This window comes from Elephantulus edwardii, unplaced genomic scaffold, assembly GCF_000299155.1.
Source record: "Elephantulus edwardii isolate Elephantulus edwardi_28Jun2011 unplaced genomic scaffold, EleEdw1.0 scaffold00090, whole genome shotgun sequence".
NCBI classification, from domain to species: Eukaryota; Metazoa; Chordata; class Mammalia; order Macroscelidea; family Macroscelididae; genus Elephantulus; species Elephantulus edwardii.
Genome location: NW_006399840.1, coordinates 8,492,159 through 8,517,784, shown reverse-complemented (window position 1 = coordinate 8,517,784; position 25,626 = coordinate 8,492,159). Strand labels below are relative to the sequence as shown.

The window sequence follows — 25,626 nt, the reverse complement described above, 5'->3', positions numbered from 1 at the left end:
GTTAACTGTTGAAAGCACATAGGATGCGTCACCTAGACAAGCGTATGTATTGCATCTAATTGGAAAGGCGGATGTATTTGATACATTCGTGTCTGTCTCCCATTTTGGAGGCATGTATTGAAAGAAATATGTAATCAAGAGGGATTTTAGTGCACTATTAAGTAATGCCCACCCTCGTGTCATCTTTATTATGTTAAAATTAAATGAGATAGGTTTAATATAATATATACCCTACAGCCTTCAGTCTCGCATACCTTAAGATGAAAAAGCGAATTTGTCCTGCAGTTGTTTATCTTTGTTTTGAAAAGCTATACACTCTGTGTACATCTTGATCTAGTAGGGTCACAGCAGGTGTAGAAATGTGGACAGAAATATGGACACAGACAATCTTTATAGGCAGTCTATGAAATCGCACTAGTACTAGTTCCTCTTCTAGACTTGTGTAAAACTGCATCCCACCTCAGAGGTGATGATCCTAATCCACAAACTGGAGCAAATTACAAGAATGTCTCTGATTTCTAAAAAGCTCATCTATCAGGAACACAGGAAACGGCATGTTGGGGTGGAGGGAGGTTGGGAAAGAGCAAGTACAGCATTAAGTAAGAAGCAGCCCAGGGTGGAATCTAACACACACAAAGGCAGGACAAACTTAATTCTCTACCTTCCGCAGAATCCTTACCCCAGATTAACTGAGAGTCTGCGTGAGTTCTTCTTTTCAAAGCAAAACAGATCTGAAAGCAAACACAGATTTCTCCAGTGCTTAGAGAGTTAAGTTAGTTATGTTTCTTTGCGTAGCTTTCCTTGAAGGAAAAATTAGAAAAAGGGAAAGAGAAAAAAGAAAAAAAAAAAGAAAGAAAAGGAAACAGCCCAGGTATCTATTGGGAGCGTGTAAATCTCGGTGCAGGCTCTTCCCCCACGCCCACCCTCCTCTGCAGCGGCGGCTCGCTGCTCTGCTCGCTGCCTACCTGCCTGGCTCCGCTGGCTTGTGCAGCGGCCCGTCCTCCCTCCTGATTGGGCAGCGGCCCCCCAATCGGCTGCGCGGCTGGGCCGGTGGGACTGCATATGTAAAGCCCTACTTCATATTAATAAGCTCCAATCGGGGCTTTAAGTCCTTGATTAGGAGAGTGTGAGAGCTTTGGTCCCAACTGGCTGTGCCTATAGGCTTGTCACTAGGAGAACATTTGTGTTAATTGCACTGTGCTCTGTCAAGGAAACTTTGATTTATAGCTGGGGTGCACAAATAATGGTTGCCGGTCGCACATGGATTCAGTAGAACTTTGCCTTCCTGAATCTTTTTCCCTGCACTACGAGGAAGAGTAGGTACCTTTTTTTTTTCTTCTTTCCTTTGGAAACTCGGCATGGGGGTCCGTTTGCGGGGGTGGCCAGAATATGTCTTTGCACACTGTTTAAGGTACAGCCCTGGGTGTTTTGTGTGCACGAGTGCGTGTTTGTGTCTGTCTGGTGCCTTTTGTGCTGAGGGTGATCTCCTAATTCAGTAAGTCGAGAATTGTTCTCTGACTACAATTGTTACCTTTGAGGCAAAGCTCAGTGACTGTCAGTAAAACAGCTGTGTGACAGTCACTTCTTATTCAGGTGCTAAGAATAGACACTTGGCACAAATGCTTAGTGAACTGTTAAAATGCATCCTTTACTAGGACTCATTTTCCCAAGGAAAGATGTTTTAAAATACAATATTCAAAATGATTTATACTATTGAGTGCCTCTTATGTATTTCTAGTTTGACATATTTTCAGCTCCCTGTCATTTCTCACTGTGCAGAGTTAGAGGCAAAATTGCACATTTACTAATTCTCCTTCAGAGAACAATTTAAAAACTAGCCCCACGCAATTCAGGGATGGAATAATGTTATTTGCATGGTTAGCATTAAGTCAGCACTTAACTGACAAATCAGTCCATTAAGTAACATGAGATTTTAACACATTATAAATATTTTAAGAGGAGGGAAACCTCAAAAAGAAATAGGATTGACTTTTAAATTTTTCCCTTTAGTAGATAACGCTGAAATTGTGGTATTGTTTCATGTATCATGTTCAGAAAAATACAGAAGAGAACATTGGTTTTGACACACATTTAATTTGTGTTTATGAGCATCTTTATGCACAAGGAAATATGTACTTAGATGCCTAAAGGTGGTGGGGGGAGTGAGCAGAGGGCTTGGAGAAGTATTATTAGGCATTCTTGTGTAAATGAACAGGTTATAAACTTAATTTCAGCCCACTGTTAAGATAAAATACTTGTATATCACGAGAACTGTCAGTGGTTCATCTCTCTTTCTGTTGAGTCAGTTATATTGCTTTGCTTTCACATTACAGTAATACCAACTGTTATAATTCTGAAAAAGGATGCTCTTGGCAAATGTTTCTCTCTATAGATTGTGGAGAAAATAGAAAACTCGAGAAGATGAGACAGTGCTTTATTGTTATAGGTACATGGCCACTCACTGTCATTAATGACTTCATTTTACATTGCTTTGTAATTGTAAGTATGAGATGAAAAGTGACTTGCAGTCTTCCTGGCTGTGTGCGTGTGTGAGTGTGTGCACATACACCAGCACCCTCACACTCAAATACACAGTCTGTCAGCCAAACTGACGGACTTTAGAGGAACTGAATTTGCAAAGCTTTGCCTCCTTCAATTTGAAACACTCAAGGGAAGAGACAACCTCAAAAAGTGTGAAAAATGATAACAAAAATAAATAAAGGTAGGAAAGCCCATGAAGTGTAGTTTGAAGGTTAGTGCACCCAGGGCTGACAATCTGGGAGAGTTTAAAAATGTCCTCATATCAGGAAAAAGGCTTTATCTGATCTTAGATTCTGAAGTTTCTTTCATAAATAAATAAACAAAACAAACTTTTAAAACCCTCCAGAGGCTTCACTTTAAAGTAGTTTCCTTGAATTTAACTTCTTATAGCTAATTTGAATAATTAGTTTAGATAAGCCTCTTAAAGTAGATGCATTTAAATGAAATCAGGGCACATGTTCTTTTGGCTTTGGCGCACGATTCAAACTAGCTTTCTTTTTGGCTCAATTAAAAGTCATCTTTAAAAAAAAATTCAGATTTATTGTCCGGCTGCAGTTTTGATGGTTATGTGGTTCACTGGACAGACAGAAAGATCTAATGCTAAGCAACACATCTGCCTCTCTGTCTCAATTAATAAACCACAGACTTTATACATGCTATTAATATTCATAGTAATTGTACTAGGTTAAACCCCATCACGTGTGTATATACATTGAAATGAAACCAGAGTTATGCACTTCCAGTGGAAAACGCAGATAATTTCTGCTTTGGAAGCTCTTTAAAAGATCGGTACAATTTATTGACCACCATTAGAAAAGACTAAAATGTTAATTTATAGTTATGGATTATTTTTTTATAAATTTTAGGAAATGTGCCAGCACGATAAAGAACATAATACTTGAAAGCTTGTTTCACATTTAGCAGCAGTAATAGCTGATAGCATAAATAGATGAAAATAATATATCTGCTCATTTTGACATATGTGTCAGTCTAATCATTGTAAATGAGTGTGCTGATCACACGAATCCCTTTCAACCTCTGATTAAAATGTAACATTGACTACAGGATTATAGAGTGGACTTAATTTTACTGACTGTTTTAACAGTTGTCACAGCTGTTAGAAGAAGGAAAGGCAATTGAAACACTCCAAAACAGGCAAGACAATGAGAGAACAGTTTAGTACATTTCAGCCCGAGAGCTGAAATCTAGACATTGAAACTGAAACAAATTTGTGTTTGTAGATTCTTGTCTCAGTGCTAATACAAGTTTTATTTTGTAAGGTCTACATTTTTTCTTTTTCAGGATTTTGATTTGTTGCCAGCCTCATCTCTCTTTATTAAAAGCTAAACTAAATTGAAATGCAACTCTCCAAAAGTAATACTACAATGTCAAAATACATGAGATAAAAATAGGCAGGAAGGAAAAATACATGTAACAGCAACAACAAAAACCTCAATCATATGGCATGCTATCTCTTTAAAAAGGAAAGCTAGAAGTGATATTATTTAAGAACTATGAACCCAAACTTTTCAGTTTATTTTTCTAAGAGGGAATACTTAAACTCCAGACCTGGAGCTCATGTTACTTGTCTTCCTGCTTTTGCTCAATAAATCTTTTGAAAACACCTGCAGCCTTAAAGGTAGGTGGTGTGTAGGTGGGGTTTTCAGATGATTTCTTTGTAAATTTCTGGAAGTGACAACCAGCTGCCCTTAGGGGTGAGTATTCTTGAGCTGTAGAATCTCCTAACCATGCCCATCACATCAATACAGTGAACCGATTAATGCCATTTTTGTAAACATTTATATGATAATTATGCATATCTCAAATTATATGTAATTTAGATCACAGGCGGCATGTATTCTGTAACATAAGGTTTGGTCCTTGAACTAAGCACGAAAAAAAAAAGTGTAAGTTAATGGCATAAATAATGAATGGGGATAGGGAGCAAGTGAGGGGCACCCTGTATATCACTAGTTCTTTGTGTCAGTGTATTTCTGTAATACCCTATATACATTTAGTGAGAAGTTTTAAAAAATCTTCTGTTGGCAAAATGGGCTAGAAAACAGCTTTCCTTTGGCTAGGCAGAGAGGCAAGGGAGATGGTGTTGCCTCATTCTTCTTGCAGTGATGGTTTCTCATCTCAATGTGTTTATGGCACTGCTGCTTTATTTACTGAGCCTAGTGTGTTGCAGTAGTAATTAACCCATGTTACTGGGAAAGCCTTTGTGGATATCCATTAATTCTCTTGCATGGATGATCATTTTTTTCTTCTAGTGTTTTCTCCCCCAATAAGGTATCATTGTTCTTTTTTTTTTAAAAAGAATTCTATATTGACAGCCTCTGATATATTTCTTTGATTTAATCTGACCTGTAATATATATTGGCTCTTTTATGAAGAATGGTGATTATAATTCAGCTCTTAAAAATGCTAATAGAAGCAGCAGAAAAAAATTGGTTGGGGTTCTTTTTAAAGTAGAAAAGAAATGGGATTAAGATTTAAGAATAAAATAATGCCAAAAATCAGTTAACTTCAAATTTTTCAGATTTTAGGATTTTATGATAATTAATGTCTTTGGGGTCTTTTAATCAGGTTTTTACTTAGTTAATAGGACTTTAGACATTTTTGTAAAATATTGAGCCAGCAGAAAGGAATACTTATGCTTCCTGTGCTGAGAAAAGATAAGGACCAGCTCATTAGCTGGGCCATACTTTTGCAATTAATTTTAGATACATGGTGCTATTCATCAAAGAGGGCAGGTAACTTCTCTATGATTCTATTCAACAATACTTTCAAATATCTCACTTCTGCAAGAACTACAGACAAAGAAAAGACCATTCTATTTGAAGGTAGGCATAATGCCCAATCTCAGTTCCATATCACTTGTGAACAAATTCCTCAACGTTCGTTTTAGCATATTGGCTAAACAAATAATTTTTGTTTGACTGGCACTGTTAAGCACTAAAGGTTTTTGCTTAGAATATTCCTTTAAAGAAATGAAACATCTGTGCTTGCGGTCTTTACTTTGTCATGCAAGTGGCAATTAATTGAATGATTTCTAGCAAACCAGTTAATATCAAATAAACTTTTGGGATTTGTCTATCAAACACTTAGAAATACTGTGAGGAGAGCCTCTGAAGTATCGAAATGAAAGTTTAAAGTCATTGCAGCAGATAAGCTTTGCTATGAATTTTGTTTCATAGCAAATGCATGGACGAAACAATACAATGTTGATCTGTTATAAGTGCGTATGAGCCCTGCTAGCCCTCGCCAGCCCTCTGGAGAAAATTGGTGATTACTCTGGCCCAGTTTGTTCAGTTTTTATCTCTTTTACATTTACTGGCCTTGTATTAAATTGTCATTGTCCTAAAGCACATGAGATAGAAATGAATTGCAGTTCTATACATTCTCTGACAGTGAAATATTTAGCTTCTCTTTCTCCAATCATACTTATGTGTGTATATGATAGTGCAGACATGACACCAGGCATCTCTGATGCTTGACATTCTTCTTACGTTTTGTATGCTTTGCTTTTGATGATTATTCTTATAGCCTTGTGTATATAGATATGTGTGGCCTGTACAGATACAAATAAATAAACATACATATGATACTTTAAAATCCAAAGCAGCTGATACTCACATACTGACATGACACAGAGAGAGTGAGTGTGTGTGTGTGTGTGTGTGTGTGTGTGTGTGTGTAATATCCATATGTGTATGAGAAAAGATATATATGTATATACAGAGAGAGAGAGAATACAGGTATGCTGTTAAAAGTCTTCATGTACATTTAAAAAGGAAACAGGTCTCAAATATTTCAAATATTTTTTATAATTAGTGATTTTCCAGATATTTTCCAGGTATGTTTTTAACCTGGAGTTAGTATTTCAGATATTTACCAAGTCTCATGAGAACGTAATAATTTAACTGTTGTTCAATAAACAGGTAACAGGTACTCTGATAAGTCATTCTGTTTCTCATAAAAAGTAATTCTTTTCTTTCATAAATTAATTATCTGGTAAGCATAAATAATCTTTAAAATAAAAAAATAATCTATTGATATTAAAAGCATAATTTAATGGTTTGGGCCCCTGTCCAAGAAGCAATTTTGCATTAGACCTTGGCAACATTCTCTTCTACGGTTGGACCAGACAAATATGTCTTATTGTGAAACATGCTAGCTTTCAAATAAATGCAAAATAAGAATTACATTTATTCATACTATATCAATATGCCCTTACTTGCAAAAAAGCAGTATATTATTAATAGATTTTTTTCTATAAAAGATATGCTAGATTTCAGAATTATTTCATTATGTTTTAAGAGGTAAATTTAGATCTGAGCTGTTAACTTTATAAATCTGAATGAATATTGAAAGAAAATACTTACATAAAGGTTGTTTCTAATGTAATTTTTTTTGAACTCTTATTCTTGTTTAATTTCTGAAAATATATTCCCTACTTTTATTTATTTGTAAAGCCTTTTAACAAAATTGTGTTACTGGTTTAAAACCCAAATTTTTTTTTTTAAAACCCCCAAACCTGCTGACTGCTTCTTAATGCCAATTATCAGATCAAAGTTAGTTCTTTCCTTTTCTGAGGGCTGTAAGCCACAGCCTTGTGCCTTTGGAAGGATTTACCAGGTAGTTTGTTCTTCTTTCAAGTTCATTTTGGACTTAGGCTTAAGAAACCTTTGATAATAAAAATAATACCAATTCTGCTTTTAGCAAACTCATCTTTACTGTCTAGTTTTCCTTTCCAGAAATGTGAAATATTTCTTTCTTTCTGACTAGGCAACATTTCTGGGTATTTTTCAATTGTATTTTTCCAATCAGTTATCCAAAATCATTAAATTGAGAGGTTTTAATTTTATGTATGTTTAGTGTACATATACATACATCCTCCACCCTTTTTAACTTTTACATATATTTTTAAATGATTAGTAAAAGCTTTTTATTTCTTCAAATCACCTTTGATTTTTTACAATGAACATATATTTAAAAGGTAACTCACTAAGAGCAGTAAAAGAGAAGGTGCATATGGTAATTCCCATTATAAAACAAAACATCTATGAACGATTGAATGAAAACCCAATGTGATTTTAAATGCTCACTTAAAAGAAAAGATTAAAAAGAAAAAGATACAAATAGAAAGGTAAAAATAGAAAATGTTAACAAAATTGGCTTCTCACTGGTCAATTAAAATCCATTAAGATGTTGGCATAGATCTGCAAATGCATTTGAGTGTAAGTATAGGATATACAACACTAGCTACCTCACATATACAGTGATTGAAAATGCTAGCTTTTAGCATTTAAAGCCTATTAACTACTTATTAACTTCCTTATTAAGGAAGCTCATCTTAGGACTAGAGTACATTATATAAAGAGAATGTGAAAGTATATTTATATTTTCATTATAAGCTGCTGTCTTTGTCATAAGCATTGCTCTGTAGCTTTTGATTTCATTATGAGTGAAACAAAATTAGTTATATACTTCTGATCATTTTGATTTTAAGTATACACTGTGTGTAATATGCTTTGGCAACACTTACCTAGCCAAATTGGGCATACTGAGGGCTGTCAGGCATATCACAAATGTGACAATTTAACTTTGCTTCATCATACACCTTCTCTGTAAACAGTTGGTTAAGACAGTTCAAAATAAAAGGAAAGCTACCAATAAATTCTCCCATCATATCAGAGATTGATGACTGGCCTAAGCGTAATGAAACCTAGCTTGCTTACTTCTCTTTAATACTCTTAATCACTGGAATGCAGATGGCATAGATAACAATAAGGTTTTTAAAAAGCTTCGAACTGAAGTTCATTTAACTCTTTTGGGCACCTTAAAACTAAAATAGAATAATAACAGTAATGTCTCTGAAGTTATGAACTGAACTTGATCTTACATGTGAAGTAAATACTTAAGTAGAGAATCAGAAGGTGTAGGCATTCCACTTTTAACAGGGCACATTTTTTTTGGTTCAATTTGCATTCATTTTTCTGGAGGAAGAAATCCTCTGTTTTCTTTTGTCTGGTTTATTCATTATGCAAAAACTGATTTTTTTAAAAGATAAATAGAGAACTTATACACAGGAAATAGACAAGTCTGTTAAAATATTTTTTTTACCCTGTAATCAGAGTATCTTTGTACATGATAGTTCCTTTTTTATCTTCTTTAGGAAGATTTTGCTAATGTTTAATGGCTTTTGATAATTTAAGCAAAGAAGTTTTCAAATAAATATGTTTGCATTTCTTTTAGTGCTCACAGCGTGATTTTAAGTGTTTCAGGAAGTACAGTTTTTAAGACAGTTAATACACAACAATATTTGTAAGAACAGATCTTCCTTTGAAAAGCGTAGTGAAAGCATATTAATCACATACCTAAAACTGTAGTCAGAATTAGTAAAACCAACAAGTAATATGAAAAATTACAGAGCCTGAGGTAATTATGTAGGGGAAAAATTTAAATATGAAGGTGTCCAATTGGTGACCCTATTGTATCCGTATTTCAAAATTATTGTAGTGTATTTACTTCTCCCAAAGTAAGGTGATCATGGTACACAATATTTATGATTCCATAATTGAAGGAAAACAGACAATGCTTCCCTCAGAGCCATTAAACTATTAAAATAGATCTGATATTTTGAGGATTAGAGTATCCTTAAAAACATTCATGACCAAGGAAAGAGAAAGGGATGGATGGTTGCCGAGAATTATATCCAATTCCTGTAAGAAGGTGAATGGATATGGCTAGTTTTGGGTGCTAAGAGATGACAGAAGCATCACTGTTAGCATCACTGTTAGTACCTGAATGGTACCTGCTCCATCAGCCATAGAACCATAGTGTCACCATCACAGAAGCAGCCATCAGCTGAACCTGTACTGTCCACTTCACTGATTCATCTTATTATTGTTCTCCACACCTAGGGAAAGGCTCGATCTGTTCTTGAAGTCTAGCAGAGGTAAAAGTTGGGCTCAGGTAGTAATATGTATTTGCCTTTCTCTGCCCTCTGCTAGCTGTTTAGCAGAGGGGATTTGAGGTGCAGATGGACAATTTATACACAGACACTCAAGCAGAGCTTCTTTTCTAAGGACTGGAGTTGTAGATACTCAGTGGTTCGAGTAAATTTCAGATGTCTCTTATGATTTAGCAACCGTGCTGCCCCCTTTCATGCTCCAAAGGCGTATCTCTCAATGCACATGAGCCATGGAATGGTTTAAGCAGTTTTTAAGTAGATAGAAATGGAGTAGATCACCTATTTAGAGTTAGTCTGGTTGATAATTTGGTTAAGTCTAATGAATAAAAAGAATATAAGGTTAAAAACTCAAATTGTATTTTTTTATTTCTTTATTTCCTTATAGTGAACAAAACTTTATTGTCTAGAGCATTTATGAGGGTTTTAATGATTGGAAACTCTATCCTGAGAATGTGGTCACCATATGTGACAGCCTTGCTTTCTATCTTGTCTTCAGTTTATTGGGTAAGTTCGGTGACATCGTCTCTTGTCTTACTTTGCTTACATTATACAACCTGCCTGCCTCCAATTTTCGATAATCTGAAATGTGGGGAGAAATGTCTACCTAATTCTTAAAATAAAGGAAAACCAAGAGTAAAACTTTCCTGAACAAATGCCTTCCCCCATCATTCAATATCAGCAATTTTTTTTTTTACCTTTCTGTTCTTTGTTCATCTTTTTCTTGTGTGTGTACCAAAGGATCATTTACTTTAGTATATGGTAAGTGCATGCTATTCGTATGTATTTGCATATATATGCAGTGCATTTATTTTCCCCTGAGTTCCAAAGAAATTGCCTTCAACTTTTCCTATTTGTTTTTCTTTTGTCTCTGTTTGTTGTGTATTCTAGGTGAGTGCTTTTATAGTGTTTTCTTGATTGTTGTCAGTTTGGTATACTCACTGCTGACATTTTTGTTAAGTTAATGTCACAGCAGAACAAACTGATGGCAAGCTGGAATCTGGCTACAGTGCTTGGGAGATACAACTTATGTTTGATTGTGTGTAAATACAGTTAGTTAGTTGGGGGTTTATCAGATAGCTTGGCAGAAAGAGAGAGGAGCAGTACAAACTGTTTTCAGTAACAGTGCTGTTCATACACCTGATAAGATTGAGAGAGCTTTTCGAAATGCTGATAGGCTTTGAATAAGAAAAGAATAATCACTTCCACTGGCACCAGCTTATCGGGAATGAAGTAAAATGCCAACACTTTTGCATTAGTAAAAGTAAATGTTTTAGACACTCCATGCTTTTTTTCATTCAAGTTAAATAGTAGGGTGCTTTTGAGTGTGCTGTAATGAATAGAAGGATTTATTACCTTGACTAAATTACAGGTGAATATGTTGATAAAAGAACCTTCAGCATCAACAGCAGCTTCTTTGATAAGCAGGTGCATCTATGCTGTGCATTCTCTGGAGAAATTAAATATTCCTTTTTTCCACTCCAATTCTATTAAACATCATTTCTGATGTTAGAAGACGCTCTTGTGTCCTATGCCAATTGACTCTCCTTGTTTTCCGGCAGATGGGTGTTAGGCATTGGGAACTTAGCTTATCAGACTTGTGAAATGCTGGCATGCTCTTTGTTGTTAAATAAGTTAGGACACCTATAAGTTTGTATCAGTTGTGTGAAACCAACAGATTCCAGTACACTAAATTTTATTGTATGATCCTTGCGAGTGGGATGAGCTTAATTGCAAATTGAAGATACTTTAATGAGAAGATAAATACGTTCCTCCAAATAATAGTTCATCTTAAAGCATCTCCTCTTAAGGAAAGAGATATCGGTTTTGTTCTTCAATAGAAACCATTAACTTTCCCAGTTCCACCATTTTCTTTTCTTTGTAATTTGACGCCTACAAATAATTTGGTGTATTCAGATTTGATAGATGATAGTGCAAGAGCAGATTGATTTTGGATTACTATTGATTACTCTCAATGAGATCACTGTGACACACTCGAATCAATAGTATTCGATTAAACAAGTCACCGCCATTCTATACATTCAGCAGCGGTGGGGAATTCAGGAGCAGAATGTTCACAAGCTGATAAATTGACAAAGCATTCAGCTTTAAATAGCCCTTTGTTCAGCACTAGTTCCTTAAAATAAATTTCACTGGAAAGTTTGGTTTTTTGTGGTTTTTTTTTTAACTCTGGCCCTATCCATAGGGGAGAAAAGGTCATCAGTTTAAGGTTTATTATTAAATTTTAACTGAAAACAACCAGGCCCTATATTTAGGTGTAAAAACAATTTAAGCACTTACTCCAGGCAACCTTCATGTTTCTGAGCTGTTGCTCCAAAGTTCTGTCCTTTTATGAAGATGTCAATTGTAAACATAAAAATGCATCACTGGGAATGTAATGGTTTAAGATTCAAACTGAAATAAAAAGCCCTGCCTGAGGAAAGCAGTATAATCAAAATAAGGTGTCTTTAACTTTCTTCAGAAGTAGGCATGTTTTAGAGCAGTGCTGGAAGGCAGCAGAAGGGGGAGCGCCCCTGTTCAGGCACACTGTAGCTGCCTTCCCCCCATCCCCACTTTATCTCTGAGTGTTCATCATGTCGTCAATACTACATGCAAAACACTAAGTATCATTTGATCCGAAAGCTGCATCTACTGCTAATATATGAGAGTCTTAGTATCCTGGGCAAACTTACAAAGTCGCTGGGGATGGGAAGCAGGGAGAAAGTGTCTGTACTTGGAGTTCTTTAGTACAAGGGTAAGATTTTCCATTATGTTTTATCTTTAGTCATTGTTGGCCCTTGGAACACTTGCTCTTCCATTGGGTGGCATCACCAAGTTGCTTCTCTGAAAAGTGAGAATTAGAATAAACACATCATTGACTATGTAAGTGTTCTTACATGCAAAGCATAATTTCCCATTGAATTTTGACAACTAAGACCTGTGAAACCTGAATTTTATTTAACAGGTTCAAGTCTTAAAATAGACTTTGTTCAATCAAAGTCTTTCCTTTTGATACTATTTTTTCTAAAGGCAGGGAGGAATAGTTTTTGAGAGAAAACAAGTAGGAAGGTCAAATTTAGGATATTCCCTGCAAAATACAAAACTTTTTATGGGAATGTAAGGTATTAGGATCCCAATTGTATTACATCAAAACATGAAATTGCTGATTTTGTAGGTTTAAAAATGGTCAAATATTTACAAATTCATATGGTTCTACATTATAATTTAATGTCTTTCTGTACTCTTGATAATTCATAAGTAAATTGAAAGAGAAAACAATTATTTATTGGTTTTGTGTATGATAGGTTGCATCAGATTATATGGAGACACTTTTTAAAAAAACTCATTATGTCAAGTATAACTTTTTCTTAAATAATTTTCCCTTTTTCTTTCTTTGTTTAATTTAATATCATTAGTGATTTGCCAAAGGGAACTCTAATGGTAAAGTGGTAAGGAGCTTCACTGCCAACCTGAAAACACAAGGTTCGAATCTACCTGCTCCTCTGTGGGAGAAGGAAGGGCAGTATCCTCCCGTGCAATTTTACTGCCTATGAAAACTTGCTGGAGGTTCAGCTATGGGTCAGTTCTAACTCAATGATACAGACTAACAACAGTGCCAGAGGAGCCCTAGTGATTCAGTGGTTAAATGATTAGCCCTTAATCAAAATGTTGGCAGTTCAAATTTACCAGCTACCTTGTTAGAGACAGATGGGGCAGTCTACTTCCAAAAAGATTATGGCCTTGGAAAGTTTCTGGAGGAATTGTGCTTCATTTGGCAGAACTACCCAGAGTCAGGATCAGGTCAACAGAAATGATTCTGGGTTTTGGTCTGAAGGGAGTGGCTGCATATAGAGTATTAGACACACTGAAAAGGTGTTCTTTTACCTGGCACATGCCTGTGGGATGCCATGTCAGCCGTTCACCTGCTGAGGAAGAACATGCTATAAACTGTGTGTCTTGGTCACACTGTGGCCACTGATGTCAGATGATTTCTTTTTTGAAGGTCAGTTCTTATATTCAGGCAGCAACCACCGACCATCCTGAAGTAACACGTGGCTAAGGTGAAGAGCTGGCAGCAAATTGGGGAAAAGATGTCACTACCTCGAATATTTTACCCTCGCTTGCGTGCTTGTATTGGGAGAACCTTAACATGCTAGTTAGCGTTTTTCCTGTTTTCCCTAGAGTCGGATTAAAATTGTGCTCCATTAAATCTGCACCATTGTGGGGTAGGCAGATGCGGAACTCCCCGAGTTGGCAGAAGCCCGGGATGCTTTATTGGCTATTGCAGTTCGAAAGGTACTTTAGGAGAAGTAATAAAGTGATCCCAGAGCCACCATTTGACCCCCAGATGTGTGACTCCCCAGAGGTGGGGTGGGTGTTGTGCTGTGCTGGCCAGTAGGACTTCTGTGTGCACCTGCAGGCCAAAGTGGTTTCCAGATAGGAGGGAAATTGGCTATGTGTAGGCAGGAGGCTGGGGCTCCCTAGCTAGGACTGGAAATGTCGGCACAAAATGCATCTTGACTTAGGGTCACGTCAGGACTGGGTGAGTTTGTCTTGCTCTGGGTGCGTGGCTGGCAGCTTACATCTTGTTTGGGAGAGGAAGGAGGGTGGCTATCATTTGCTGGAAGTTGATTGAGTGTCTAACTGGTCCCACTGTCAGTCTTGGAGTTTTCCCTTAGTCGTGCAATTCCCCCCATCTGTGCCACTGAATTTGATTTATCGCCAGTACTAAGATCAAAAAAGAAATCATTCCTTTTGATGTCTGCTATTAGGCACATGCCGTGTGAGGGGTGGGGGCCAGTCTTAGCGTACAAGTCACTGTTCTGGTCACACCGTGGCCACTGATGACAGAGGACATTCTCTCCCTTTGGTCTCTGTTCATTTTGGATGTAATGTTGTATCAATAAAGAGGTTAACTATGGAGGTTTATTTAAAAATTAGTAATTATGTAGGGTTTTTTTAAAGTACTTTTTTTTTAGGAAAGGACACAAAGAAGTGGATGATTTATGCATTTTACCAGTACATTTAAAGAAATAATATACTTAAAAAAAACCCCAAACAAACCCCAAACCTAGATATATAGTTAATCCAATGGTTATTTCTTTCTTCCCCCCCCAAAATGTAGGCAGTTGCATTTATGATTGGATGACTGTATGTGCAAAGGGTGGGGAGAGATTTGTGGTGTCTGTCCCTCCTTCTGGGCCCCATCAGGCTTTGTTCCCAGCTCTGTACAGGAGCTTTTGTCCAATCTCACAGTTAGTGGGATTCTCCAAGCAGCTAGCAGCATGAGCCCCAGACCATCAGCAGGCTGCTAGTCAGCATCAGGTGTGAACAACATCAAACAGGATTAACACTGGACCACAGTGTGTACTGAAAACAGATCCCCTACCTTGCTTTTAAAAGGACAGCAGGACTGGAAGATAGAAACCACTCTGGCCCTGTAGACTTGGTGTTTACTAAACAGTATTCAGTGGGCTATGTAAATGGCTCTGTTTCGGTAAAGAGAAAGTGTGCCAGCCACAGGGACTCACCCTTTCTTTCTCTCTTTTTTAACTACAGCCAACATTTTTGTAGAAAATTCTTCTTAGAGGGGAAAAAACAAAGGAAAAAAGTCACCTGGGTCAACTGTGAACTCAGATTACAGGTTAATATGTCAAAGATACTGTTCATTTATAGGTTAGAAGTTGACGGGCAATCAGGGTTCTGCTATTCTTACCTCTAAAAAGTATATTCTTGATGACTGATTCCAGGGTATTCTTGTAATTAATTTTTTCACTTAATTTATACTTTTACTTAGCTAGATTAAACAAAAAATAAAAGAAATAAGTAATTTTACTAGAGATTTTTAGAAAGATAAATGTGTAAATATAACACACACACTTATATATATATGTGTGTGTGTGTGTGTGTATATATATATATATATATTTCTGTTCTGTCAAGTATGTATGTTGTTATATACTGTTGAGTTGGAACCAACTCAGTTGACCCTCCATCAGGTTTCCAGAGGCAGTAAATCTCACTGGAGGAAGTTACCCATCATTCTCTCACAGAACAAGTGGGGGATTAAAATCATTTGCCTTTCAGTTGCCACCCAGCCCCTTACCACTAGTCACCATAACTCCATCTCTATGTATGTATGTATAATTAACATTATGTGCATACAAATAAGAAAGCTAAAGGAGGAACTAGTAGAGAATTACATGTGTTTAGCAAATTATTTTGCAGATTGTATACTATATTCATTTTATAACATTTTAATCCCTTTCTGAATACACAGTTTAAGAAAGAAAGGTGACATTAGTAGAGTGTTTCTAATTTACAGTAATTCTGTTGTGCTCTATTGGAATAGTGGCCAGAAGCTGCACTGCAGTCCTGAAGGCACGGAGTTCAAGGCCACCAGCTGCTCCATGGGAGAAGGATGGGCAATCTCCTCCCTTGTGGTTAACTGCCTCTGAAAACCCACCGGAGGGTCAGCTATGGGTTGGTTCCAATTCTTGGTACACAACAACAACAACAACTCTAAGATTAAAATTTAAGTGTCTATGTTTCCTTAACTGTTTTAAATTGACTTGTGTTTTGAAACGTGAGGATTTGGTCACATGTAGTAAGGGGTCTGAAATAAGGAAATAACCATGGCACTCAGTGGCATTACAGTTTACACATAAATGCACACACAGTCCCTTTAGCGCAAATAGCTGTAATTTGTTTAACATGTCTATGCATTTCTATGCACTATTTTCTTATGCTCCAAAAGATGTACAAATATTTAAAATATACCTGTTTGAGAACATCACATAGCTCTCATTACATTAATAAATTTGAAATCCCTAAAATAAAAATTTTAGTTATTATTCTCTTTGAGCAGCATCTTAAAACATACATCATCTTTCTTATGCTTTGTATCAGCGCATAAGTTGCAAGCACTTACTCATTCCCTCACTCATTGATTATGTTTGCTTTTAAAAAGTCCAAGAAAGAACCCTGAAACAACAAACCTATTTTCTTTGCAAAGACAGTGCCACAAATTTTGTTTAAGAAGTAGTATCATCTTCCAGTTTGTGGTAGTCTTAACAAACGTTGAATACACCAAATACATCTGCTTGACTAGACTTACTGCCAACTTGGAACTGACTCAAGGCTGACCCTCCAGCAGGTTTTCAGAGGTTGTAAATCGCACAGGAGGAGATAGTCCATATTCTTCCCTCCCTAGTGGATTCAAACCACCTGCCTCTGTTTAGCAGCACAACTTCTTACCCACTAGGCCACCCGAGCTCCCTAAGTACATGGAAATCATTATGAATTAGAAATCATGATGAAATATAAAATCGTAAAATATATATTTTCATTCGACAGTTGCCATCTTAAAAAATATTATTAGTTGTTTCATAGCGTGTTTCTCTCTGAGGAATACCCATCCCCTCTGTTTATTATTTTTTACATAGTCTCAGCTATGCTCATCATTTGGGTTGCTGGAGAATTGTATAATGATAGTTCATGAAATCAGTTTTAGGAGGTAATCAGTTTAAAATTGATTTTGAAGTGTAATTTTTATAACCAATTCTCTAGTGTCCAATTGATTGCTTATACTATCTTTTCATGTTACATAAAAAAAGGAAAGATCATACATATTCCTTTGTAGTTCTTTCAGTCATTAAAGTCATCAATTTAATCCATAAAACCATATTTTAAAAACTTAGCCATTTGGAAATATGTGACTGGGGGCTAACACCATTCCAGGCACTGAGATCCAGAAAATAAGTTCTGAAAAAATAAAAAAAGAAACAGTTGAATATGAGGTTTTTAAAAAATATATAAAATAATTTAAATTTGGATTTACTTTCACAGAATATTTTCAGAGATTTAGGGAGTGGCAGTTTTACATAAAAATTAAACAAATTGAAGTTTCTAGCCTAATTTTTGGGTATCAGCTTTTGGAAACTTCTTAGCAGTTAGCCTCATGAATACAATCACAGATTGTTCATTTTGGTCCTGAATATTGAAAGTATGACTGGAGTCAAGTCTGGTTTTACCTCTGTTCGTTCAGCTAAAGCAATGGACCAGGTATTGCTTTTTTTACAAAAGTTCTGAAGATTTGAGAACTAACATTGCTATTATTAACTTTTTAAATGCTTTGAATTACATATATAGAGTATTGGTTTTTTAATTGGAAATGAAGGGGAATACTTCAGAAGATCACATGGGATCTTTCCTACAGTGAAGGGAATGCAAGAAGGATTTATTTGAACTCTTTTTTTAAATTTTATTTTATTATATTTTGTGTGTGTACCGTCAAATCGGATCTGACTGGTACAGGAGGAGATTGCCCCTCCTTCTCCAGCAAAGCATCTGGTGAATTTGAACAGCTTACCTCTGTAATTGCAGTGCAGCTTCTTGCCACTAGGCCATCAGAGCTCCCTTTTGAACTCTGACTTTGTAAGGTTTAAGTTATTTGTTTTTGAGGAGAAGGCTTGTATTAGTAGAGTCATTTGAAGAAGAATAAATAACCATTGAAATTTGGTGAGTGGAGGAAGGGTCAAAGAAATGAGAAAGATCCTGTGGGGATCTGGGAAAATGGGGAAATGGTGGACATAGTTGAACAGTGATTAATTTTATAAAATATAATTAATGAGAATGATTGTCCTAAATACAATGTGAAAGAATAGTGTGAAACACAATGCATGTGAATTTTGTATGCGAAGCAATATAAAATAGAAATAAAAAAAATAAAAACCAGGAAAAAAAGAAAAAAGTTTTTATAAAGAGTCCTTTTCATTAATTTTTAAGTAGCCTCTGTTACTGTCTTTGTCCAGTATTCCTGCAAAACTCTCCATTTGAGTTCCCAAATCCTGGAATTTGACCCAGAACTGAAGGAGTAAATTCATTGCAGTTCTTGGTCTCTTTGTAGCTTCTCTTCAAAGGATGTAACTTATTTAGGTACCTGACTTATTTTTTTTCTTTTGAAGATACAGATTGATTTGCTCCAGATCATTAAAATTATTGTCCTCCTTTTCAGGTCCTTATAAATGAGATGATTAGTCAAGTTAGGTCATAAGATTTATATTGGCATCAGTTAAGTTTATAGAGGGATTAAAAGCAGAGTGTCAAGGTGGCACTGCCAATTTGAGGATGCCAGATTTGTATCAGATGTGTATGCTCAATTAAAATTGATACTATATGTTACTGAGTGATGGTCCTATGATATATGCTGGGATGGTGATGCTGCAGCTTTCCAAGTGCTAGTGAAAAGCAGTGCTTTTTTTTTAAGAGTTCTATACAGTACAAACTTTTGGAAGGGAAATAACACTTTTGGAAATGATACTACAAATATAAGGAAACGAATTCTCCTAACTTGGGCACAGCTTATGCTTTCTTCAGCCCCCACAGACTATATAAAACGAGGATTTTTCTCTCCTCTACTGGGTATTCTTAACAGGGCATCTTATCTTTCTAAGAGCACCATAGATACAAGCTGAGTCATCTTACTTTTGCTTTCACTTCATTTGTATGTGGCTTTTGCACAGTATTTTTTTTTTGGGGGGGGGAATGTCTTTCCCATCGTCATAATAACTTGGCCAGTGTCATCTCCCTCGAGCCTTCTCCTTGCCTTTTCTTTGGCTGAGGTGGGATGTCTAAAAAAGAATGCATCCTTCTTTGCTCACTGTCCCCAAATGTATTCTGAAACCAGCACCATAGCCCAGAAGAAGAGAAGACTGTTAACAAAGCAGCCTCATAAGCCATCGGGGCTTGCTGGGGGGCAGGGGTGGGGAGGAAGAGGGCAGCTGGTAATTTATAACTCCTCGAGAAGTGTACAGAGAGGGGCTGCCAGTGTCCCACTTCCTCCCCACCCCCAGACTGCGCTGCGCTCAGCGTTCGGATGATGGTAATGTACCTGGAAGGAAAAGGCAGCCCGTGCCGAGGCAGGCAGCATCAGACAGGGCGCCTTGCCATCTGCCCCACCTGCTGCATTCATGCGTCCATCTGGTGACTGCAATAACTCATTGTAGGCCTTTACTGAGGAACATTCGGGCTGAAAAGCAGGCGGTGTGAATTATTTAGGTGGCTAGTATAAATAAACAGAGGAAAAGGAGAAGAGTTAACCGGAGAGGTCCAAAAGAGCGAGGTGTCCCCCTTGCCCGGATGCTTTGGAATGACGGCCCTAAAGTACTAGAGCGTTCAATTTGCATATAGATTTAGATGTAGAGATCATATGCAGATTGCAAGTCAGTGAGTTTTATCTAGATTTAGATAGTGCTCAGCCTGTTTTGCACTTAAAATATAGCCAGGCCAGCTAGGGAATCTTTGGGGACTTAGAACATAAGTGAAACTGATGAAAGGCAGTGTTTTAAGACATTGGGTTGGCAGAAATAAAACTATTGTATATGCCTTCTGAAACAGATGAAGAGTGTGTGTGTGTGTGTGTGTGTGTGCATGTGTGGGAAACACATTTGACTTTTTAATGTAATTTATCTGCATTTCATCTTCCCCCCCACCACCACCATACAAAAAAATGAGAAAAAGAATTTTCTGCATGACATTTATTTGTCTCTCTGGCCAGTCAAAAAAATATTTCAGTAACTACTGTTTACAATGTGGTATGGTACTGGACACAGCATGCTTGCTAGTATATATCCAGAGTCCTGTGATACCTTCAGACCAAAAGCCTGTAGGATCTTGTATTGTTTTGTTTCTAGATAAACTACACAGACAGACATAAAAGTCCTTGGAATTATCCTGATTAATGCAAAAGAGAAAAACTTTAAAGGGATTTTAAACTGGAGTCAAGTAAGTAATTTCTACTGAGATTGACTCTTAAATGAAATAATGAGAGTGTATATAAAATGGTTTTTCAAGACTCTGGTATCATTTTGTATTTAATAAGATTGGTTTACAGAGCTATAATTATAATTGTAAACCTTGGAAGAAGAGTTGGTATTATAAAGAATTATTGAAAATAGTGAAGGTTTAGAACTGTGATTGGAACTGGTAATATCTGAGCCTAAAATAGGGTTGTTGTTGGTTTTGTCTCTTAGAGTCTTTGATAGAAAATTTTATTTTTATTTTTCTCTGTCTCACTAGGATAATGTTATGTTTCAGAGAACCAGGAGAGGAAGAGGAACTTCACTTACGTCATGATATTCCATCCTTTCCTATCATTTTCACTCTAGAAACTAATGCCATACACATGCCTTGTTATACATTATGTTTTGCTTGGTTGGTTGGTTGTTTTTTGTGGTTTTCTTTCTTTTTTTTATTTTTTGTTTCTTGTTTTTCTTTTTAACTGATGAGTCTGATAAAGTCATGAGTTAGATTACATGGCTAACATTACTTTTGTTCCATAAGTGTGAAAAGTCTGCACTATATTGTATTCTAGACTAGCCTAGATTCTTTAGGGCTTGCTTATGGCATCCCACTTGATTCAGTTCAGTTACAAAGTGAATTTAATTGATCTGACTTTTTTGAGCTGTGAGTTCTAGCCTGCATTTCAGAAAGCACCATCTATATGTCCCACAGAAAATACATACCCATAAATTAGAATTTAAAATTTAAAAAAAATCCTCTTGATCTTTTTCTAATACAAGATTTTTCTTTCATTCCATGGACATTTATCTCTATACCCATTCTTTTTCCATGGAAATTTATCTCTTTATACCCATTCTCTTTCCTTTTGAGCTGATTCCCTTTATCAGCATTTCTCAGTTGCAAGTAAAAAGAGATAATTGTCTTTCAAGTTACTCTATATAATTTAAAGGTGTTGCATCCAATTATGGTGACTTTGGCTCCACCAAATTCCTCTGTACTACACTCAATCTTTCTTCTTTGACCCCACATTTCCATCTTGGCACTTTCTTTTCTCAGCCCCATATTAAAAACCACAAACTTCCAGTTAGCTTTGAATAGATCTTATTATAATAAAAAAGAAAATAAGACAATATAAACTTTTTCATTTAGTCTGAATCAGAAACAAGGACCTTTCTTTACCCTTTTTGGATTATTTTTTCCTGAAGGATAGTCTGATCCTCAGCCAGTCCAGTGGATACCCTGATACCTACTGAATGCATGTTCTTGACAGGTGAAGAAGGCCCAAGTTGAGAGCTGTGGTTTTATTAGCAGTAACATGGTTATGCCAATGGGAACAACTAACTGTTGGAACAGAAGTTGGCTGTATGTTTAATTGATAACTTTAGATAGCATCAGTACATATTGTGAGGGTCTCTAGATGGCCTGTGCAATGAAATGTTTTAGAAAAATGTTCCCATTGGCTGACTTAGGCTTTTAACATATTGGTTGAATTGGTTTCATCGCAATGAACTGTATGACTTGCTGTGCACAACCTTAAATTTCTGGTTTTCATTTAAGCATTAGAAGGAAAGGTTGGCCTTTTGTTTTATGTTGAGCCTTATGGAGATGGGGCCAGTTTTAGATCATCTTAGAATAATTCATATGATTTGGTCAAACAAGGTTCTTTTGCCAACATTGCTAGGAATATATAATAAATTGTCCTACAATAATGATAAAAGTGTACTTGTTTTGACAGGAGTCCAGCATGTGTTTCCTACCTTAGAACAGTAACAAAAATGTAGGACATTCAGATGCCTTATGCTTGCTGCATCACATATTTGTATTATTTTGCAAATATTTCCTGTGAAGTTTTTATATTAGAATTAAAAATTCACAATCTGAAAATTAATTTCATTTTCATTTGCTCAGCTTTTTAATTGAAAGAAGATGCTAATGGGGAGAAAAAAAAAGCAAAACAAACCATGGGCATCATCTTTTCAAGAAAACTATCTGCCCAAATATTTGTCATGAATTTTAAAAAGGAAATTTCATAATTTGTCAAGGAAATACCCAGAAGGAAATTAATGACTATAACTACTTGTTTTTGGAATGCTGACTTGATAATTATGTAGTCAGTTGCAAAGTCTAATGATTTAATTAGGACTGAAAAATAAATAAAATGAATGTTAATACAAGTCTTTTGTAGTACATTATGTATTTCAAGAGTAAGGTCCCTTTGAGTGGTTCTTCTTGAATTTTCCCATTGACAGTTTAGACAAATCAACTCTATTTATGGGTGATGCCTTGCAGCTTTAAATACTATTCTCTAATAGCAGTTATGGTGCTATTAATTGTATGGGATAAGTCACAAATAATAGCATCCATGTTGCTTCTTAATAGCTTCACATAAAGAACTTTATTATCCTGTGCATAGGTACGACCACTAATGTAATAATAAATCACAGGTATTTTTTTATGTTCTCATAAGTGGGGCAGTAAGGTGACCATTTGGGATTTCCTTAAAACAAAGTGAGTAAATAGGATGATATTTAGTTCAACAGTGAACTAAATTATGGCATAGGCGTCTTTTGGTTTTGGGTGTCACAGGTAGCCCAGACATCATGCTAATTTTCTGTGTGTTGTTTTTTTTTTTTCAAAGCATCTAGATTAAATTCTGGTTTTATCTGGTGAGAGAGAACCTAAGAGAGGAGACAGATCTTCCGACAAGCGCAGTCGGGCAGCATCTGTGCAAACAGAAGGATGAGGCATGGTTTTGAAAAATCCACCAGAAATCTTTCTGCTACCATATTCTATCAAGATCTGGCTAACTGCCAGATTGTTAGTCTCTGGGTTATAGTTTGAGGGTCACACTGGGTGTAGATTTTAAAAATAGCATGCTGGTGTTTTAGGAAGCAAGGCAGTATGGGCCAGACTATGTATGGGTTTGGAATCTTGAGAAGTGTCTGCAGGTGGGTAAAATGCAAGTCTAATTCCCTAGTAAAAGAGCATACAAATATGCTTGGTGAGAGTGGGCACACAGTAGATATTTTATGCACTCCCCTCCCCAGCTTGGCTGTTAATAATAGGGTTGTTAGTGGCACTAGAAGCAAAGCACAAAACCGAGGTTTCCCCTTCTCAAAGCCAAATTAGCTTCTTACCTCAACCGACAAATTCTGAAGTTGAAATGAGTCATAATAAGGATTAGTCAGGGAAGCTTGAATTGAACCTATTTCTCTTGCATGTGTGGCTCCTTATCAGTCTCCTACTACTTATAATTGCTGGATTCACTTTCTGAAATTAGCAAAGGGGGAAAGCAAAGTAAAGACAGAAACCCAAGCCACTAGCTGGTTTCTCCCTTGTCTAGGAGGTTAGAGGAAGGACAGAGCTATAAAAATATAAAGGAATTATAGAAATAGCACTATGAGACTTCTACCAAGAGTACCAAAGGAGAAAGAATGTGGATTTGAGGTAATAAGTTCAAGATACTTGATGGGGTTCTCTTCTCCTACCTTTAAAAAATAGGTATACCTCTTTTATAAGCCAGTAAACAATATATTTTAACTTCTGGAGTTAGAAATCTCTTGTAAGTATTGTTACTAGTAGAGTGAGACTCTAGATTTTATTTCAAAGAGCATGTGAGTGAGTACTTTCATATGTGGGGGTAGGTGGGTAGGAGGAGTCCTTATATATTTCAAACTAGATTCCCTGAAGGAAGTGCCTAATTGAATAGAATTTACCTTCCTGGGGTAACATTTTATTCATATGGTAAAATGCTTGGAAAGAGAGTAAGTTTTCAGGGGGACATCTTGTTATTGTAAATTTGCTGAATGTGTACTGAAATTGCCATAACACACATGGGGAGGAAATGAAAAATTAAAAAAAAACTGAAGTAGCAAAGAGACTTCCTTTATTTCCACCCATTACTTTTTAAGTCAAGATGTCTCCCTTTAAGAATAAGGGCACCTCAGGATGTCAGGCTGGCAGTGAAGTGAGGCATTGGCGCTGCTGGTGAGGTAAGGAAAGGGAGGGAAGAATAGAAGATGCTAAGATGGGGTGTGGATGCTGGTACCTCACTTCTCTCCCCAGACCAATGCTGACTGCTACATCCATTAAATTTCAGCCCACGTTGATTGACTGAGTGGATTTATATAAATTAAAAAATACAGGTCATATACCTTTTCTGATAGCCTGTAAATGAGAAATAGGAATTCCTTTAAACCTCAAAGGAGGAAATCCATAGGCGAGGCTTTCTAGTCAATAAAGCGCCACGGCAGCTCTCTCCTTGCTGTGTTTGCACAATAAGTTTTAGTTAATAGACAAATATTACAGCAGCCTCTCCACGACTTTTTTAGCACAATGTAATTTGTAAATGAATTCGCACGGTGGGGTAGATATTCCAGCTTCCGCTGCAGTTTGAACTTGTGCTTTCCAGACGTGTGAGAGGCAGAAGGCAGCCCTTGGCCCATTCCCTACCTCCTGCCCCCAGTGTAACAAGTGAAATTGGCATTACTTAAGAACAATGACTTTTATTCACGCTCCTTCTCTCAGCTCCTTGTCCATTTGTCCATCGAAATGAGCCACTCATCATGCTTCCAGGTTTTTCCTCTTTCAACATCAAGAGTTATGAAAGGAAAATTCCATTTTTCCCCCCTGGCCCTCCCTGACAGGCAGACTGAAGATTGTGGTCATTTGGATTAAAAACATATTCATCACCACCAGCCGGCAGGTTAATATGATCTCTCCTTTGAATATATGAATTTCATATGCCCTATATGGGAAGTCGAAGAATGCCAACTTTTTGGATAAATAATTTTCCCATTGGTGATGTACGGCACACTGTTGCCATATTTTTTCACTTTTACAGCACTCTTGCCCTTATCACTCTTAACATCAATCTTTTGCTTTCATATTTAATAAAAACAATGAGGGGAACAACCCCTCGTAAGAGCACAGCTAACCAAATACTCAGCATCGTTAGTCTATCATTATTTGCTTTCTTGTGACAGATATTTTAGTAGATGTTCTAGTTTAAATTTGACAGCATATTTGATACAGCAATGCAGGCAAATAAACAAGATGACCTTATTTATGCACTGATGATGACCTCAGCCTGCAGCCCTCCTTTGAGAGGTTCTGTGGACAGACAGGTGGATGAATGAATGAATAACAGTCCCAGCATCAGTCAGTTTTATTATCTGAGCTCGCTAATCTGTCCACTGAATTTTGGAGATAGAGTAGGAAATGTGTGTGTGTGTGTGTGCGCACGTGCGCGTGTACACACGTATATGTATATTTTTTAATGTGCATACATACATATATCTACACCT

The 25,626-nt window shown here is 36.5% G+C and overlaps 1 protein-coding gene across 3 annotated transcripts in view; it reads left to right on the top strand.

The window, feature by feature from the left end:
• The window catches only part of ESRRG (estrogen-related receptor gamma), an 826,733-nt gene that overhangs the window by 520,050 nt on the left and 281,057 nt on the right, over nucleotides 1–25,626 (top strand). The window contains exon 1 of one of the 3 annotated variants that reach the window (XM_006890561.1): nucleotides 1,115–1,316. The exons of the other annotated variants lie outside the window; for them this stretch is intronic. Within the exon in view, the coding sequence (XP_006890623.1) occupies nucleotides 1,261–1,316 (56 nt within the window). The 5' untranslated portion in view covers nucleotides 1,115–1,260. Of the gene's footprint in view, nucleotides 1–1,114; nucleotides 1,317–25,626 lie in introns of those variants that run through there. 3 annotated transcript variants of the gene reach the window in all.